Source organism: Dendrobates tinctorius, unplaced genomic scaffold (assembly GCF_039654945.1).
Source record: "Dendrobates tinctorius isolate UK_male_01 unplaced genomic scaffold, ASM3965494v1 ptg000232l, whole genome shotgun sequence".
NCBI classification, from domain to species: domain Eukaryota; kingdom Metazoa; phylum Chordata; class Amphibia; order Anura; family Dendrobatidae; genus Dendrobates; species Dendrobates tinctorius.
The window spans coordinates 17692651-17712353 of record NW_027361899.1 but is presented as its reverse complement, the minus strand read 5'-3'; the positions used below and the strand labels follow the sequence as shown (position 1 = coordinate 17712353).

The window sequence follows — 19703 nt, the reverse complement described above, 5'->3', positions numbered from 1 at the left end:
TATCCTTGTATGCATGGCTCCTTATTCCTATCCTTGTATGCATGGCTCCTTATTCCTATCCTTGTATGCATGGCTCCTTATCCCCATTCTTGTATGCATGGCTCCTTATCCCCATCCTTGTATGCATGGCTCCTTATCCCTATCCTTGTATGCATGGCTCCTTATCCCCATCCTTGTATCCATTGCTCCTCATCCCTGTCCTGGTATGCATGGCTCCTTATCCCCATCCTTGTATGCTTGGCTCCTTATTCCTATCCTTGTATGCATTGCTCCTTATCCCCATCCTTGTATGCATGGCTCCTTATTCCTTTCCTTGCATGCATGGCTCCTTATCCCATCCTTGTAAGCATGGCTCCTCATCCCGATCTTTGTCTGCATGGCTCCTTATCCCCATCTCTGTCTGCATGGCTCCTCATCCCTGTCCTGGTATGCATGGCTCCTTATCCCCATCCTTGTATGCATGGCTCTTTATCCCCTATCCTTGTATGCATGGCTCCTTATCCCCTTCCTTGTCTGCATGGCTCATTATCCCCTATCCTTGTATGCATGGCTCCTTATTCCTATCCTTGTATGCATGGCTTCTTATCCCCATCCTTGTCTGCATGGCTCCTTATCCCCATCCTTGTATGCATGGCTCCTTGTCCCCATTCTTCTATGCATGGCTCCTTATTCCTATCCTTGTATGCATGGCTCTTTATCCCCTATTCTTGTATGCATGGCTCCTTATTCCCATCCTTGTATGCATGGCTCCTTATTCCCATCCTTGTATGCATGGCTCCTTATCCCCATCCTTGTATGCATGGCTCCTTATTCCTATCCTTGTATGCATGGCTTCTTATCCCCATCCTTGTATGCATGGCTCCTTATCCCTATCCTTGTATGCATGGCTCCTTGTCCCCATCCTTGTATGCATGGCTCCTTATCCCTATCCTTGTATGCATGGCTCCTTATTCCTATCCTTGTATGCATGGCTCCTTATTCCTATCCTTGTATGCATGGCTCCTTATCCCCATTCTTGTATGCATGGCTCCTTATCCCCATCCTTGTATGCATGGCTCCTTATCCCTATCCTTGTATGCATGGCTCCTTATCGCCATCCTTGTATGCATGGCTCCTTATTCCCATCCTTGTATGCATGGCTCCTTATCCCCATCCTTGTATCCATGGCTCCTCATCCCTGTCCTGGTATGCATGGCTCCTTATCCCCATCCTTTTATGCTTGGCTCCTTATTCCTATCCTTGTATGCATTGCTCCTTATCCCCATCCTTGTATGCATGGCTCCTTATTCCTTTCCTTGCATGCATGGCTCCTTATCCCATCCTTGTAAGCATGGCTCCTCATCCCGATCTTTGTCTGCATGGCTCCTTATCCCCATCTCTGTCTGCATGGCTCCTCATCCCTGTCCTGGTATGCATGGCTCCTTATCCCCATCCTTGTATGCATGGCTCTTTATCCCCTATCCTTGTATGCATTTCTCCTTATCCCCTTCCTTGTCTGCATGGCTCATTATCCCCTATCCTTGTATGCATTGCTCCTTATTCCTATCCTTGTATGCATGGCTTCTTATCCCCATCCTTGTCTGCATGGCTCCTTATCCCCATCCTTGTATGCATGGCTCCTTGTCCCCATTCTTCTATGCATGGCTCCTTATTCCTATCCTTGTATGCATGGCTCTTTATCCCCTATTCTTGTATGCATGGCTCCTTATTCCCATCCTTGTATGCATGGCTTCTTATTCCCATCCTTGTATGCATGGCTCCTTATCCCCATCCTTGTATGCATGGCTCCTTATTCCTATCCTTGTATGCATGGCTTCTTATCCCCATCCTTGTATGCATGGCTCCTTATCCCTATCCTTGTATGCATGGCTCCTTATCCCTATCCTTGTATGCATGGCTCCTTATCGCCATCCTTGTATGCATGGCTCCTTATCCCCATCCTTGTATGCATGGCTCCTTATCCCTATCCTTGTATGCATGGCTCCTTATTCCTATCCTTGTATGCATGGCTCCTTGTCCCCATCCTTGTATGCCTGGCTCCTTATCCCTATCCTTGTATGCATGGCTCCTTATTCCTATCCTTGTATGCATGGCTCCTTATCCCTATCCTTGTATGCATGGCTCCTTATTCCCATCCTTGTGTGCATGGCTCCTTATTCCCATCCTTGTATGCATGGCTCCTTGTCCCCATCCTTGTATGCATGGCTCCTTATTCCTATCCTTGTATGCATGGCTCCTTATCGCCATCCTTGTATGCATGGATCCTTATCCCCATCCTTGTATGCATGGCTCCTTATTCCTATCCTTGTATGCATGGCTCCTTGTCCCCATCCTTGTATGCATGGCTCCTTATCCCTATCCTTGTATGCATGGCTCCTTATTCCTATCCTTGTATGCATGGCTCCTTATCCCCATTCTTGTATGCATGGCTCCTTATCCCCATCCTTGTATGCATGGCTCCTTATTCCTATCCTTGTATGCATGGCTCCTTATCCCTATCCTTGTATGCATGGCTCCTTATCGCCATCCTTGTATGCATGGCTCCTTATCCCCATCCTTGTATGCAAGGCTCCTTATTCCTATCCTTGTATGCATGGCTCCTTGTCCCCATCCTTGTATGCATGGCTCCTCATCCCTATCCTTGTCTGCATGGCTCCTTATCCCCATCTCTGTCTGCATGGCTCCTCATCCCTGTCCTGGTATGCATGGCTCCAGTCCTTATCGCCTTCCTTGTATGCATGGCTCCTTATCCCCATCCTTGTATGCAAGGCTCCTTATCCCCCATCCTTGTATGCATGGCTCCTTATCCTCATCCTTGTCTGCAGGGCTCCTTAACCCCCATCCTTGTATGCATGGCTCCTTATCCCCATTCTTGTATGCATGGCTTCTTATCCCCATCCTTGTATGCATGGCTCCTTATCCCTATCCTTGTATGCATGGCTCCTTATCCCTATCCTTGTATGCATGGCTCCTTATTCCCATCCTTGTGTGCATGGCTCCTTATTCCCATCCTTGTATGCATGGCTCCTTGTCCCCATCCTTGTATGCATGGCTCCTTATTCCTATCCTTGTATGCATGGCTCCTTATCGCCATCCTTGTATGCATGGATCCTTATCCCCATCCTTGTATGCATGGCTCCTTATTCCTATCCTTGTATGCATGGCTCCTTGTCCCCATCCTTGTATGCATGGCTCCTTATCCCTATCCTTGTATGCATGGCTCCTTATTCCTATCCTTGTATGCATGGCTCCTTATCCCCATTCTTGTATGCATGGCTCCTTATCCCCATCCTTGTATGCATGGCTCCTTATTCCTATCCTTGTATGCATGGCTCCTTATCCCTATCCTTGTATGCATGGCTCCTTTTCGCCATCCTTGTATGCATGGCTCCTTATCCCCATCCTTGTATGCAAGGCTCCTTATTCCTATCCTTGTATGCATGGCTCCTTGTCCCCATCCTTGTATGCATGGCTCCTCATCCCTATCCTTGTCTGCATGGCTCCTTATCCCCATCTCTGTCTGCATGGCTCCTCATCCCTGTCCTGGTATGCATGGCTCCAGTCCTTATCGCCTTCCTTGTATGCATGGCTCCTTATCCCCATCCTTGTATGCAAGGCTCCTTATCCCCCATCCTTGTATGCATGGCTCCTTATCCTCATCCTTGTCTGCAGGGCTCCTTATCCCCCATCCTTGTATGCATGGCTCCTTATCCCCATTCTTGTATGCATGGCTCCTCATCCCTATCCTTGTCTGCATGGCTCCTTATCCCTATCCTTGTCTGCATGGCTCCTTATCCCCATCCCTGTCTGCATGGCTCCTTATCCCCATCTCTGTCTGCATGGCTCCTCATCCCTGTCCTGGTATGCATGGCTCCAGTCCTTATCCCCATCTCTGTCTGCATGGCTCCTCATCCCTGTCCTGGTATGCATGGCTCCAGTCCTTATCCCCTTCCTTGTATGCATGGCTCCTTATCCCCATCCTTGTATGCAAGGCTCCTTATCCCCCATCCTTGTCTGCATGGCTCCTTATCCCCATTCTTGTGTGCATGGCTCCTCATCCCTATCCTTGTCTGCATGTCTCCTTATCCCTATCCTTGTCTGCATGGCTCCTTATCCCCATCCCTGTCTGCATGGCTCCTTATCCCCATCTCTGTCTGCATGGCTCCTCATCCCTGTCCTGGTATGAATGGCTCCAGTCCTTATCCCCATCTCTGTCTGCATGGCTCCTCATCCCTGTCCTGGTATGCATGGCTCCAGTCCTTATCCCCATCTCTGTCTGCATGGCTCCCCCATCCCTGTCCTTGTCTGCATGGCTCCTTATCCCCTTCCTTGTATGCAAGGCTCCTTATCCCCCATCCTTGTCTGCATGGCTCCTTATCCTCATCCTTGTCTGCATGGCTCCTTATCCCCCATCCTTGTCTGCATGGCTCCTTATCTCCATCCCTGTATGCATGGCTCCTCATCCCCATCCTTGTATGCATGGCTCCTTATCCCCATCCCTGTATGCATGGCTCCTCATCCCCATCCTTGTCTGCATGGCTCCTTATCCCCATCTCTGTCTGCATGGCTCCTCATCCCTGTCCTGGTATGCATGGTACCTCATCCCTATCTTTGTATGCATGGCCCCCATGAGAAAAGCATTAAAAAAACAAACAAACATGCTACTTAACCTTCCCTGTGCGCCCTTGCAGCATCTTATTCCGGTGACAGCAGCTCTTGCAGATGAGCGATCACGTGTCCTCCCTCATTAAGGGAATGAATATTCACTCCACGCCTATGGGAGTGGAGAGAGGTGAATATTCATTACCTTAATGAGCGGGCACCCGTGATAGCCCGGCAGCTGCTGGAAGCCGGTGGCTGCGGCTGTAACTGTGCGCGTGCCATAGGTTCGCCGCACTGTCGTATGCTGATCCTCAAAATCAGATCAGAACAAAACATTCTCAGATCCATGATTTTCATGTATGTGTGAATGGACCTTTAAAACTCTACGATCTCCTGTGCCATCCGATAAAAAAAACCTGGAAGCACAAGGACATTTCACACAAATATGAGAATGCAGAATAAGGGAATTTACAGATAACATTATCCCTCCACGTCAGAGCAGACACAGAATAATATCTACATCCCGGCACTTACCCCTGATGTCTTGTCTGATTAGAGACACTTTCTCCTGTTTCTTCGCCATCTGGTCAGACCTTCATGTCGCCATCTCCCAGCCACGACTCGTCTTGTCACGATGATCGTCACAGCCCTGAAAATAACAATGTCACATACATTGTATACATACATGTGTTTCCCCCTGAATACAGATCTGTACCCCACCATTAATGTGCTATTAACCATGCACCAATATAAATATACAGTGATAAGCTGCTCTGTGCCCCCCATTCACTATCATCTCTGACTCCCAGTAATATAAATTATTGAGTCTGTGTGCACACGGAAACTACGCACGGTTTTACAGTACAGGAAAAGTGAATGAGATCCTTGAAGTCTCCTGCACACGCTGCTTATTTATTCCTTGCAGATTTGTAGCAAAATAAAATCTGCATAATGTCAATTCTTGCAGCGTGTTTCACCTGTACTAGTGGGGAAAAACACGTAACAAAAGCATGGCCAAAAAATACATGTATTTTACGCAGCATTCTTCCTGACAACACATTAGGACATGTAGCAGAATGTCCTGCAAATCCTGACCGTGTGCACATAGCCTTAGTCCCTGTCCTGAGTGCCCATCATTCATTATAAGTCCTTTAAAGCATCATAATGAATTTGGGGGTGAGAGGAGACATTATCATGTACTGAGCATCCTCCGCCCCCTCCCAATTCATTACAAGTCCCTGACAGCGTCTTCTCCCATCTTTCAGTTCATTATAAAGGGTCCTGTGCACCTTATCGCCTCCTCTCCCCAATAAATTTTAAGTTCCCGATAGCATCACAATGAATTGTGACATGAGGGGAGGATGCTATCAGGGGCTTAGCACCGTCCTCCACCACCCAATTCATTTTACATCCATATCTAATGTCCTCCTCTCTCTGTTTGTAAGTCCATTATAAGTCCCCCTTCCTCCCATCCCAATCCCCCACCTCCATCATTGCCCTCTCCAACACCCCAAGCACTTTTCTTCCCCACCATCCCTATCATTGCCCTTTCCACCACCACCACCATCTTTGCCTTCTACCCCACCACCCCCATCATGGCCCTTTCCACCACCCCCATCAGTGCCCTCTCCACCACCTACACACACACACACCACCGCTCACCTCCGCGCACACACACACACACAGCATCACCCATCTCTACGCACACACACACACACACACCACCGCTCACCTCCGCGCACACACACACAGCATCACCCACCTCTACGCACACACACACAGCATCACCCACCTCTACGCACACACACACACACACACACCACCGCTCACCTCCGCGCACACACACACAGCATCACCCACCTCTACGCACACACACACACACACCACCACCACTCACCTCTCGGCCCGTTTCCCGCAGCCGCAGCATGACCGTCGCCGGCAGCTTCCTCTCTCTGACACAGACGCATGCTGAATGTTGACATCATCCAGCCGCGCTGCTGTCTCAGATAGGAAACGCGGGCAGGAAGCAGGTCTGATCCCTGCAGCTCTGCTGCCATTTCCATTTTCTCCTATAGACAGCGGAGCTGCAAAGATCACTCCCTGCCCGCCGCACATGAGGGCAATCTAGCCAGAGCCTCGGGGCCGGAGAAATGGTCCAGATTGCCCTCATTATTAGCCCCCCTCCACCACCAGGCCCCAGTGCAGCTGCATCGGCTGCACATGCGGTATGTCTGCCCCTGACCTCCAAAGCAGGTGAAATTTTGCATTAAGAAGTACTACTGGACTGTACAGGGCCCATCTACTGTTCTTTCACAGGGGCCCTTTTTGGTCTGTGTCCGTCAGTGCACTAGAGGGAATAGGAAGCAGAACATACAGTCTCTAGGAGGAAAGATAGTCCATACGGTCAGTCCCTACATTGAGTCCCTACAGTCAGTCCCTGTGGGTGTAAAATAGCGACACCAGCTGGAATTTTTTGCAAAGCTTTTAAAGGGGTTGTCCACAACTTAGACAACTCCTTCATAAATACTATATTCACCTCCTGCACCCCGGCGTGGTTCCACTGATGTCGGCGCCGGGTCTCCCCGCACTCCGATGACATTGTCATGTTATGTGAGTAGTGCAGGAGGTGAGGATCTGTTATTCTTATTTTATACTGTGGAATATAGTATTTATATCTAATAAAGGGTGTCTTAATAGTGGACAATCCCTTTAAGTCTGCATTACGCCATGATTTTCTCCTAACTCTCAGTCACTGTGCAGCTCTCAGCAGGTCTCTCCATAATGATAAGTATTGAAATGAATGCACACACTGCCATCTTGTGGGCTTTATGCAAAACTGCAGCTTTACAGAATTTTTTTTTGTCTAGTCTGCGACTTTGCTTTCTAATATCTGTGAAGGTCTATCAGTGGTAATTATATTGTTAGATGATGTCTAAGGAAAATCTGTCTATAATTGAATTTTATTTAAGTAATATACACAGAATTCTTCTTTTTTAATGGTTAGTAATGCATCATGCTGCTCCTGCGCCCCACTGACAAAAAAAGAAAGAAAAGGATCCACATGGCCATATGAATAAAAATCTGTAGCTTTATTTCACTTGATTAAAAAGGTTGTCCAGACAATTAAAAAACAGTGCACATTCTGAACCGTTTCTGGCCGAAGCCCTTAGTTATAGAATATAGAATGATACCTGCGCCCCACTATCTTCTCCCTCTGCCAACTCGTTCAAATGATGTTATGCCTCTGAATTGGTAGTTGGCTTTTCTGCTGCTACTTTGCTGTATAAGGCTAGTTTCACACTAGCGTTTGTGAGAGCAGCGACGGCCTGCGCACGGCCGCCGCTAAGCCCCGCCCCCTGCCGCGCCTCCGCCGGTAGCTCCGCCTACCGGCGCATGACGCTGCATGCGCCCTGCGTCCCCTATCTTTATCACTGGGGGTGCAGGCCGTGCGCAGTATGCGTTTGGCGGCGCATGCGCCTTTTTGACGGTGCGCCGACGCAACCAAACTGCAGCAGGTTGCGTTTGGTGCAGGTCGGCGCACCGTCAAAAGGACGCATGCACCGCCAAACGCATACTGCGCACTAGGGTGACCGGATCTCATATGGGGGAAAAAAATATCGGAATCTTGTTCGTCTGGACCCCACAAAACGATTCCCCTTTCCAGATATTGAGATAGCCAAAATTTGAGCTCGATCAAACGACGTTAACCCATGCCGCTCGTTGCTCAAAGTTTGAAAAAATCCAAATTTTTGGCCAAAAAGCTGACATATGGAGCCATAACTCCAGAATGGTAAATAATAAAAACACGCTTAATATCTCAAAAGAAAGCTAATGTTGTTCTTCAAAATGTATATGTTACACACAGGGTGCATGTAATTTCTATTTTAGGGATGGTGATTTTACTTCGGCGTACAACCGACCTTTTATTTATTCAGTTTAGTTTCTATAGTGCCTTTGAGCTGGTTAGATCGAACAATTATCCAGTGAAGATATTTTAACGTTTTTTTTAAATTTTCCAAGTGTGTGTGTTATTGTTTTTATAGCTATTATTATTATTATTATTATTATTATTATTATTTATTGTTATAGGGCCATTTATTCCATGGCGCTTTACATGTAAGGAGCGGTATACATAATAAAAGTACAATAATGTTAAACAATACAAGTCATAACTGGTACAGGAGGAGAGAGGACCCTGCCCGCGAGGGCTCACAATCTACAAGATGTGGGTGATAATACAGTAGGCGAGGGTAGAAAAAACTTCACGTCGAGTGGAGAAGTCTTCAAAAAGACCGGAAGAAAACATCGGAAACGGCCAAGAACAAATTTAAACAGTTTGTTGAAAAGTTGAATGATCTCTTTGATATTGCTCAACAAGATGCCTTGGCTCTGATGAAATTGGAAGAAGATAAGGCATTTCTCGTGAAACAGAGGCAGAAGGGCCGCCCAGGTTCCATGGCTGGAGTGGATCTCAAGTTGTCTCGAGCTGAAGAAATCAAGGCGCAAAAGGAACTTGCAAAAATGAACCGACAAATCCAAGAAGAAACTTTTGATATTGGTGAGTTTATTTTATTATTATTATTATTATTATTATTCTAAAAAGTAGATAAACAAATAAGTAAATAGTTTCATTATAATTGAAAGAAAATTGTACATGAGAGCATCATTTGGCATCTTTATGATTGAGTTTATATTCTTAAAATAATACCTATTGATAATTAGAAGTAGGTAATTTAGTACCTATGTATTATTACTATTCTGCTAAAACGACAAGTTTTTATAGTCTTTTTTTTCTCTTTCTTTTGTTGCTTCTTAGAGACGGATGATGAAGACAAGCTCGAAGAAGGAAAAGAAGAAGATACTGAAGAGGACAGCATCTACCAGGAACTTGAGAGCTTGGAGGAAATGGACATCCCTGAAGAAGCTGCAGAAGATCCAGGACCATCTGAGAGCAAGAGGATGAAAGTTTCATTTGCAAGGGGCGTTAAAGAGATTTTAAACATGAAATTATCCATTGTGTTAGATCGATGTAAGGTATCCGACAGAAATGCCACGAGAATTTTAATAGCTACTCTAGAAGCACTAAACCTTGACCCTCTTGAGTACAAAGTCTCGAAAACTTTATTACATTCTAGAAGGCAAATGTTCAGAGAACAATATACTAAAAAATTTTTAGATAAAGTAAACATTCCTGAAAAAGAGCCCGTGGTTGTCCATTGGGATGGTAAACTTTTACCGGGTGTTTTAAAACATGAGCAATGTGAGCGAATAACTATTGCTATTTCATATGGCGAAAAGGAACAGCTGCTGGGAGTTCCTGTAACAGCAAGCAGCTCTGGAGAAGAGCAAGCCGTAGCCGTATATGAATGCCTACAGGAATGGGGTCTTCCCAACACCGTCAAGGCGATGTGCTTCGACACTGCAGCATCGAACACGGGAAGACTCAAAGGAGCATGCGTCCTATTGGAGCAAATGTTAGGAAGAGAATTGCTACACCTAGCTTGCCGTCACCATATCTTGGAAATTTTGTTAAGAGGCGTATTCGACACAAAAATGGGATCAACCACTGGACCTCATCCAGACATTTTCAAAAGATTCCTCACTGCGTGGCCCAAGATAGACAAAGGAAAATACGACACAGGTATCAGTGACAATCTAATACAAAAGCAGCTAACTCCAGAAGTAATTGCAAATGTTACTGCTGAATTCGAGACCAAATTAACTGAGAGCCACCCCAGAGATGACTACAAGGAACTGTTGCAGTTGGTTCTTGTATTTGTTGGATCACTAGACGGCAATGTTGTGGGTTTTAGAACTCCAGGAGCCATTCATCACGCTAGGTGGATGGCAAAGGCTATTTACTGCTTAAAAATGTTCATTTTTCGTCATCAATTTAAGATGTCTAAAGAAGAAGAAAGTTCTGTGCGTGCCATTTCTGTTTTCCTAGTTAAAATTTATTGTAAAGCTTGGTTCAATGCTCCAAAAGCTCATCTTGCGCCAAAGCAAGATTTAGGTATTTTGCATAGTCTGTTAGACTATAAAGAATGTGACAACGACATTGCAGGAATAGCCCTGACCAAATTTTCGAACCATTAGTGGTATTTGAATGCAGAGTTGGTGGGATTATCGTTTTTTGATCCCACCATTACAGACGATGAAAAGTTGTTAATGGCTAATAAATTGCTCAGTAGCACAGATGAACCATCAGAGCACGCTAGGGTTGTAAATCCAAAAGTTAGGAAAGAAAAATTAAAAGAGGTAGGAAGTAACCGACTTTAACGACCTTCTGACAAAAGATGAAGAACAAAAGCAATATGTCCTGCAAGTTGTAAGCAAATGCCGAGCGTTATATTCTGACGTTTCAAAAACTACTTTAACAAAAGCTCTAGAATAGATTAGATAACTATGTAAAATTATCAACTCGTGTAGGTACTACGTCTGTGTCTTTTCTGTGTCTGTTTTGTATGTATTATATACCTCATTTTTTTATTTCAAAATAAAAAATGTCATTAGACTTATCAGTATTACTTGTTTTTTTGTTATATTTCTACTTTAAACTCAAAAATATACCAAAAAAAAAACAAAATTTATCACTTAATAACAAAATATACGAAGTATGCTCCATTGCTCCTAGTGGTACCAGGTCACGTTCTTGGGGCTAAAAGCTGTTGTAACTCAGTTTGACTTAAAATAACAACAATTATGTATAAAATATAAATTTTGAAGAACAACATTAGCTTTCTTTTGAGATATTAAGCGTGTTTTTATTATTTACCGTTCTGGAGTTATGGCTCCATATGTCAGCTTTTTGGCCAAAAATTTGGATTTTTTCAAACTTTGAGCGATGAGCGGCACGGGTTAACGTCGTTTGATCGAGCTCAAATTTTGGCTATCTCAATATCTGGAAAGGGGAATCATTTTGTGGGGTCCAGACGGACAAAATTCCGACATCGATTTTTTGTGGTCACCCTACTGCGCACGGCCTGCGCCCCCAGTGTTAAAGATAGGGGACGCAGGGCGCATGCAGCGTCATGCGCTGGTAGGCGGAGCTACCGGCGGAGGCACGGCAGGGGGCGGGGCTTAGCGGCGGCCGTGCGCAGGCCGTCGCTGTGCTCACAAATGCTAGTGTGAAACTAGCCTTAGCCATCTAAGTTCTAGTTCCAGTTCACATGTCCTGATAGTACCGGTACTGGAATTCTAGTACCAATGCTATCTGTGTCCATGTGTCTGTGTCTAAGGCTAGGTTCACATTGCGTTAGGGCATCCGTTTAACGGATCCGTTACACGGATGCGCTAACGCTAATGTCATTTTTGGTATCTTTAGCGCCATAGTGCTAACGGTATGCATTAACGCATGGTAGCACTCCGGTACCTAGTGCTACTATGCGTTAGCCCATACATTCCTATGCACAGCGAATGGGTCCGTTCGCTGTGCGTTAATGCCAATGCACCCAAAAACGCTGCAAGCAGCGTTCGAGGGTGGGTCAGGAAATAACGTATACTTTCTAATGCATGCCGATTTTGGCATGCGTTAGTATGCGTTACTAACATTGCGGGCAATGGGTGCGCTAATGGATCCGTTAGATAGCGTTAGCGCCGCTATCTAACGGATCGTGCTAGCGGATTGCCCCTAATGCAATGTGAACCCAGTCTAATACACGTGTGGCATCCATGTGTCATTCGTGTGCTGCATCAGTGTCACACGTAAGAGTGCCTGGGAAAAGCAGTACAATTAGTGTTGTTCCCAAGTGCCGGGTGCTAAATGCAGCTCTCAACATTTTTGCCTGGTTTCCCTGCGATCAGGAGTTGGAGTCAGCACCCACTATGTGTGTTTATCGTGTATTAAATAAATACATTTAAAAAAAAGTCATATGGTGCCCTTCATTTTCCTAACCAGCTGAGGGAAAGCCAACAGCTGGGAGGCTGATGTTAATGTTCTGAGAAGGGGCTAATAGCCATAATGGTTCCCAGGCTATTAATCTCAGTTCACAGCTTTGTACTTAGCCTTTAATGGTTATTGTAGGGGAGACTCCCCCAAAAAAATGATGTGGGGTACCCCTATATTTAATAACCAGCAAAGGCTAAACATTCAGTTGCAGGATGATATTAATAGATGAGGAAGGGGCCATGGATATAAATGGTGCATCCAATAGATGCCCCCTGTATTTCTAATTTAATACTGGACATACCAGCAGTGCTGAGGTAGCAAGAGGTTGCTCACACTACTGTCAAACCTGTCTTTCTGATTAAATACTGGAAATACCAGGGAATGCTAAGATGAGAAGAAGCTGCTCATACTTCTGTCTACCTTGTCTATCTGATCTAATACTGGAGATACCAGGGGTGTGGAGGTAAGAAGAGGCTGCTCACACTGATGTTCACCTGTCATAGCTCAGTTTGGGTATTTGTTCCTGTGACCCGTTGCGTGGTCGGTTCCTCTGTCTGCTGAGTTATTGCCCTTTCTTCCCTGTCCAAATGTTGATGGTTTCTAATTTTTTAGTTTTCCTTTCTTGGTTTGATTCTCTTTAGATGGTTCTCATTTTCCTATTTTGGTTTGCCCTATCACATTCTGAGTGGAGTATTATATGTTCACAAGTCACTGCATTTCCTTGCTGACTATACTATTGGTCGATGTGTGTTCAGGAATTCCATCCCTTAAGCTAAGGGATTTACCTTGTTTGGTAAATTCCAGCTGTATTCTTGCAGTGAGTCTATTTGCTGTCCCACCCTGCTCCTTTTCCTTTTCCCACTGTTGACTTTCAGAGAGATTATACTTGCTCCTTTTATTTAAGGTTCTCCTTAGCTTTCCCTCTCTACTCTATATGTGTTGTAGGTAATGATAGGTGAACCCGAACAGTAAGGTTCAGGGTCCATGTCGAACACCTACTGTTCGGGCAAACCCTGAACACGGACTTCTCCAGGAAGTCCGTGTTATTGTTTGAGTTCGGTACACCGTACCTGATCATCAGGTACTTCCCACATTGCATGACAGTGGAGAAACACCGGCAGCTTTGATCAGCGATAAGATCATTACTGCCGGTCAGAGCGCTAGCAGCCTTGACTGACGGTAAAAAGTTTACCTCCAGTCACAGAAGCACTGGCTGATGAGAGTATGCTATTCCCATCAGTCTACACCTGCTGCTGCTAATAACAGAGACACCAGGAGTGCTGATGTCAGTGGTGCTTCTGCTATAAGTAAATATATATATATATATATATATTTTTAAATGGCATGGGTTCCCCTCTATTTTTGATAACCAGAGTGGCAAAACCGACAGCTTCAGGGAGCAACCCCTGGCTGTTAGCTTTATCATGGCTGGTTATCAAGAATAGAGGGTCTCAACATTTTTTTAAGCTATTTAAATAAATAATTTTAAAAAACAATGTGGGTTCCCCCCCATTTTTTACAACCAGCCTTGCTTAAGCAGACAGCAGGGAGCTGATATTCTAAGGCTGGTAAGGGGCCATGGATATTGCCCCCCAGCCTAAAAATAGCAGTCTGCAGCTGCCCCAGAAAAAGCAGTGTCAAGAGGGGTTCATATTTGTTGGGTTGATGTCACCTTTCTATTTTCAGGTGACATCAAGTCCACAGGTTAGTAATTGAAAGGTGTCTATAAAACACCTATCCATTACTAACACCATAGTCATATGGTCATGGTCAGAAAAAAATATCCAGAATAAAGTCCTTTATTTAATAATAATAATCTTTATTTTTGTATAGCGCTAACATATTCCGCAGCGCTTTACAGTTTGCACACATTTTCATCACTGTCCCCGATGGGGCTCACAATCTAAATTCCCTATCAGTATGTCTTTGGAGTGTGGGAGGAAACCGGAGTGCCCGGAGGAAACCCACGCAAACACGGGGAGAACATACAAACTCTTTGCAGATGTTGTCCTTGGTGGGATTCGTACCCAGGACCCCAGCGCTGCAAGGCTGCAGCGCTAACCACTGAGCCACCGTGCTGCCCATAAAATAAACATTGAAATAAAATAAACATTGTTTTACAAATGTATTTAAATATAACAATTGCAGTTATACTCACCTTACGCTCATTCCATTGAAGCACTGGTTTCTGTAAAAAAACCCAGAAAATAATAAGCAGCAAAAATGCTCACCTAACGCACATTTCATTGAAGCCCTGGTCTCCTGTAAAAAAAACTGAAATAAAAAACTATATCCCTCACCTGTCCAACATACTGTTCCATGCCATAATTCATGTCTGTGATAATTGGTTTTCAACCTAGACGGTGCCAAGATGCGATCGAACAGCCTGAAAACTACAGGAGAATGGGCTGCTGTGAGCGCAGCGACAGTGACTAACGGTGACATCATCGAGGCTACCATAGGTCACTGAGGCTGCGTTCCCAGCTGGTTCAATGAACTGCGGTAACCTCAGTGAGATTCCCACTAACACCCTGAGAAAAAGTTTCACGGTGTAGCGCTGAGCTCAGTGAGTTCATCGCAGTTCACTGTGAGAAACTTCTCATGGTGTCTCACGGAGCAGAGCTGAGCTAAGTAAGTTCACTGCAGTTCAATGTGGCTGAATCCAAGATCCGTAAATTGGTTAAGGGAGGCCACAAAGCTGAGGATTACTGCTCAGAGTTTAGACACTGGGTAGTAGAGACCTCCTGGATTGACTTTGCTCTTCGGAGTCAGTTCTGCCAGCAGTTGACCCCTCGCCAAGCCAGGTGGATATTCTTCTTCGTTCGTTTTAACTTCGAATTACACTTTCATCCTGCAGAAAAGAACAGGGTCGAACTGGGGTGTCTGGGGACCACAGGGGGAATTGACCTTAGGGGCCGACCCTACAGCTATATGCAAATAACTTAGCTGTTATCCCCGATATAGTGGTGCGCCGACTGTAAAACACAGGCGGCTCCTACACATCTACTGTGCGCCACCATAACTGGGATGTACAATTACGGTAGTTTGCATGAAAGGGTTCTTGGATGAAAGCAAGTTATCACCGATCCACAGGTTAGGTAGGCAATAACTTATTGATCGGTGTAATCCAACCATTGGAAACCGCACGGTTCGGAAGAATGGGGAACTTTTATCTCTGGTTAACTTTGTGGGCTGGACTTGCAGCCTCAGGGAGAGGGAAGCTACTGCTTGCTGTCAGAAGCTCAGGTACCCTAGCCCTGAGCAGACGTGCAGTAAGAGACTGGGCATTGCCAGACTCCCAGTTGGGAGAGATCTGTTGCCCCAGTGTCAGGAAGTGAAATACGATGTTTTCTTGTTCCCTTCCTCAGAGTTGTCCCTCCTATGTTACTATGTATATATTGCTGTATTATAATGGTTCTGTTTAACGTCGCGGTACTGCTACATAGCAATACGTATTACCGCCAGTCTTTAAAGGTATTGCCACATGTACTTGTTACCATTGTGTATTGTATAATATTATTGTCTATGTATAGTTAGGATAAGCTAGTGCATTCTTCTTGGGACATTAGAGGAGGGCACTCTTAGTATATAGTTTCCCCTATAGATCGGGTAGATGTAATTATGTTGTGAGCCACTAGATGGGGGTATACGAGTGGGGCCTGATAGGATGTTCACAGAGGGTTAATTGTAGGAGGGGCTGCTGAGAGTTAAGGTTAGTGCTGAAGAGCAGTTTAATCAGATGGGACCAGGGCACCTAAGTGTCCACATGGGCTATAGGCCCGGACAGCTTGGCAGTAACATAACGTTAAGTCGTTATAGCCCACGTTACCCATGGCTGCTGCGTGTCTTAGCAGTGGGCCAGAACAGGAAAGGAAAGATGTGGCGTCTCATCGCCTGGGCCAGTGTTTTTAGGGCAGAAGATGGCTGGACTAAGGAAATGAAGGGAGTTGGAGCTTCGACGAGATCGGTACAGAAGGGCCGGATGCTTCCCTAGGGGCCACTAAACGTAATGACTAATGAATTCATGTCTGGGGTGAAACAGGCTGAAGGAAATGTCAATATAGTGAGGTCAGGCCAGGAAGGAACTGGGAAGCAGTGTAAGACGGTCCGGTCCGGGCGTGTGCTGCACAGAAGTGACAACGAGCAAGTGAAAGATGAGGAAGCAAATGTAATGATGTATCAACAGTGCATGTAACGTGCGAAATCCTAACTAATGAAAGTGTTAAAGTCGCCTCGGACTGTGTCTCCATTGATGGGGTCGCCTAGAAGAGGGACCGTTATGGCGTGGGAAGTGCCCGGGTGAAGCTGAATCTGGAGATGCAGGTATGCCGAGGAGAATGTAGGGGAAGGACTGGACACAGCTGCTACAGTAATATAGGTCATGACCACAGTCCTGTCGCTCCCTTACACCGGACTCAAGGACCTAAAGAAGGACTCAAGGACTAGAAAGGACTAAGAACCACAACACTGGCCACAGGACTCTAGAATTAATTTAGAACACTAGGCTCAGAATAAATGCGACTTTGTGTATATTCTTTTAAAAGCGTGTGTCATCCTTGTTTTTCCAGTATGGATATAGAAAATGAAATTACAAAGCTTCTCCTATACTTGAAATGTTAAGGGGAACTTGTCACCCGAAAACATACTATTAACCTGCAGATATGGGGTTAATCTGCAGGTTAATAGCGTCACATGATGTTCCCAAAAACATTATTTCCTATAGAGGGGTTCAATTTCTGGTTAGCTTTTGGCATAGTTTTTTCTTCTTTTTTTTTTTTTTGCTTTACACAACCGTTCCTCTCCAGGACTACCGGGATACAGTAAAACTACGGGACTCTATACCGTAAACTCACCCTAGTGGTGGCAGAAGGAATTGGATTTTTTTTTTACTTGATCTCCTGCTCTGGCTATTGGTTGTTTTTGCAATTAATGAGCAATCATGAAAATAAAAGTATCACATTTTAGGGGAAGTCATTTTCCAGTTTGCGCAACCATGTAAGATACCGTAGACAATACAATCTGGGATGCTGCTTATTAAAGGGGCATAAACTGCATAATATCTGCAAAAATATTATACATATGATGGCGGTCATCAATCCTCATCATCCACATACTGTATGATGTTTAGATTTGGGACAAGACCCTCATAGACTTCTGCTTCATCCAAAAGAGAACTCGGTGTCCTATGGAACCCATCATACAAATATCTAAATCCAGGATCAATCCCGATAATCCAAAAATGTGGGGGGAAAAATAGACCTATTCTGGATTAAATTTATTAGTACATTATTCTCCCTCGACGCCCTTTTCCTCACTTATCTGTGATGTAGGATTTCAATAAAAATTGTGCTTTACTTTCATTTTGGCCATTATGTTTTTTGGGTGTTTTAATGTCCTTAATTTTTTGTGATTGATTAGATCTTTTTTATTGTGATTAAATAATTTTTGTGCCTTTTTTAATACGTTTTTGTATATGCCGTTTTATTTTTTTTGTGATTATCTTTTATTTTTGTGATTTTCATTTATCTTCTGTGATTATGACTTCATTTTTGTGATTATGATTTTTTGTTTTTGTGATTGTCTTTTCTATTTTTTGCGATTTTTTTTATTTTTGATTTTTTTTATTACGTCTTGTTCATTTTCACTGTTTTTTTTTTTTAAATTTAGTAACTATGTCTTTTTTTTTTGCGATGAAGCCTTTGGATTATTTTGTGATTGTATCATTTTATGTTTCCGATTTTTTTTTTTTTTTTTTATTGTGGCTTTTTTATTTTTGTGATTTTTTTTAATGTATTGGCTTTTTTTGACAGATAAGGAAATATGGCACCTCTAGGCTTCCTGGTACTCGGATGGGGTCCAAACCTGTAGTAAAAGGGATTCCGGGACTCCAAAATATGAATGAAAGTAAAATGTACTCAATGCAAATGGTCGAATATGGTGTAAAGCAATGTGACGTTTTGGACGACACAACCTTCATCAAACAAGCCCCAAGAGACTTAAGACCTCCATTCTAAAATAAGATCAGTGGCACAGTGTAGTAAAGGCGCTTTTTATGTTTTTAATTATGGGTTTATTTTGTGACTTTTTTTTTTCATTTTTGTAATTGTATTTTACTTGCGAGATTATTTTTTTCTGTGATTTTTTTTCTTGTCTATGTGATTGTTTCTTTTTATTTTTTAGGATTTTTTTATTTTTAGTGAATATATCTTGTTTATTTTTATTATTTTTTATTATTATTCCTTGTACTCAGGCACGCCGACAACGGACAAGCCGCTATCTAACACACATATTTGGCTATTGCCTTTGCTGCTGAATCTTATAGATTTCTGTTTTTCTTCTTTTTATGAGGTTTTTATCTTCTCACTCATGCGTTCTTACATCTTCCTGGGCTGGACACCTATAGAAATCTTCTTACTTTTTTTTTTCACACTGTTGGGAATTGGCGGCAGAGGGGTTTGCTTTATAAAGTTTCTTGATGTTATCTCGGCTCCCATTATGTAGGCATGGCGATGGGAAAAGTGCGGCCCCTAGGGTCCAGGTCCAGAAAATGGCGGGTTCTTGTAGTTCGAGACACAGTAAGCACGAGATGTGGGCACTCGTAGGTGGAGTGACAATAGAGACATAAGTTTTGTTTTTGGTACCAGCCCTGCCAGGCATATACCCACTTCACCCATATATATACGGCAGGAGTAGAATCATAGAATCGTAGAGTTGGAAGGGACCTCCTGGGCCATCTGGTCCAACCCCCTGCTCAAATCAGGATTCGCTAAATCATCCCAGTCAGATGTCTGTCCAGCCTCTGTTTGAAGACTTCCATTGAAGGAGAACTCACCACTTCTCGTGGCAGCTTGTTCCACTCATTGATCACTCTAACTGTCAAAAAGTTTTTTCTAATATCTAATCTGTGTCTCCTCCCATTCAGTTTCATCCCATTGCTTCTAGTCTTTCCTTGTGCAAATGAGAATAAAGTTGATCCTTCTACAATGTGACAGCCCTTTAGATATTTGTAGACCGCTATTAAGTCTCCTCTCAGTCTTCTCTTTTGCAAACTAAACATTCCCAAATCCTGCAACCTTTCCTCATAAGACAGGGTTTGCAGACCGGTCACCATTCTGGTTGCTCTTTTCTGAACTTGCTCCAGTTTGTTGATGTCTTTTTTAAAATGTGGCGCCCACAACTGGACAAAGTATTCCAGATGAGGTCTGACCAAAGA

General features: G+C 44.2%; 1 protein-coding gene across 1 annotated transcript; it reads left to right on the top strand.

Annotated features, from left to right (window-relative positions):
- The first annotated feature begins 8879 nt into the window (after window positions 1-8879).
- LOC141060153 (uncharacterized) lies at window positions 8880-18504 on the top strand. Its single transcript, XM_073556431.1, has 3 exons — window positions 8880-9160; window positions 9419-10140; window positions 18301-18504. Exons 1-3 carry the CDS (start codon window positions 8995-8997, stop codon window positions 18502-18504), a joined length of 1092 nt encoding a protein of 363 aa, XP_073412532.1. The 5' UTR covers window positions 8880-8994.
- The last annotated feature ends 1199 nt before the right edge of the window (window positions 18505-19703 follow it).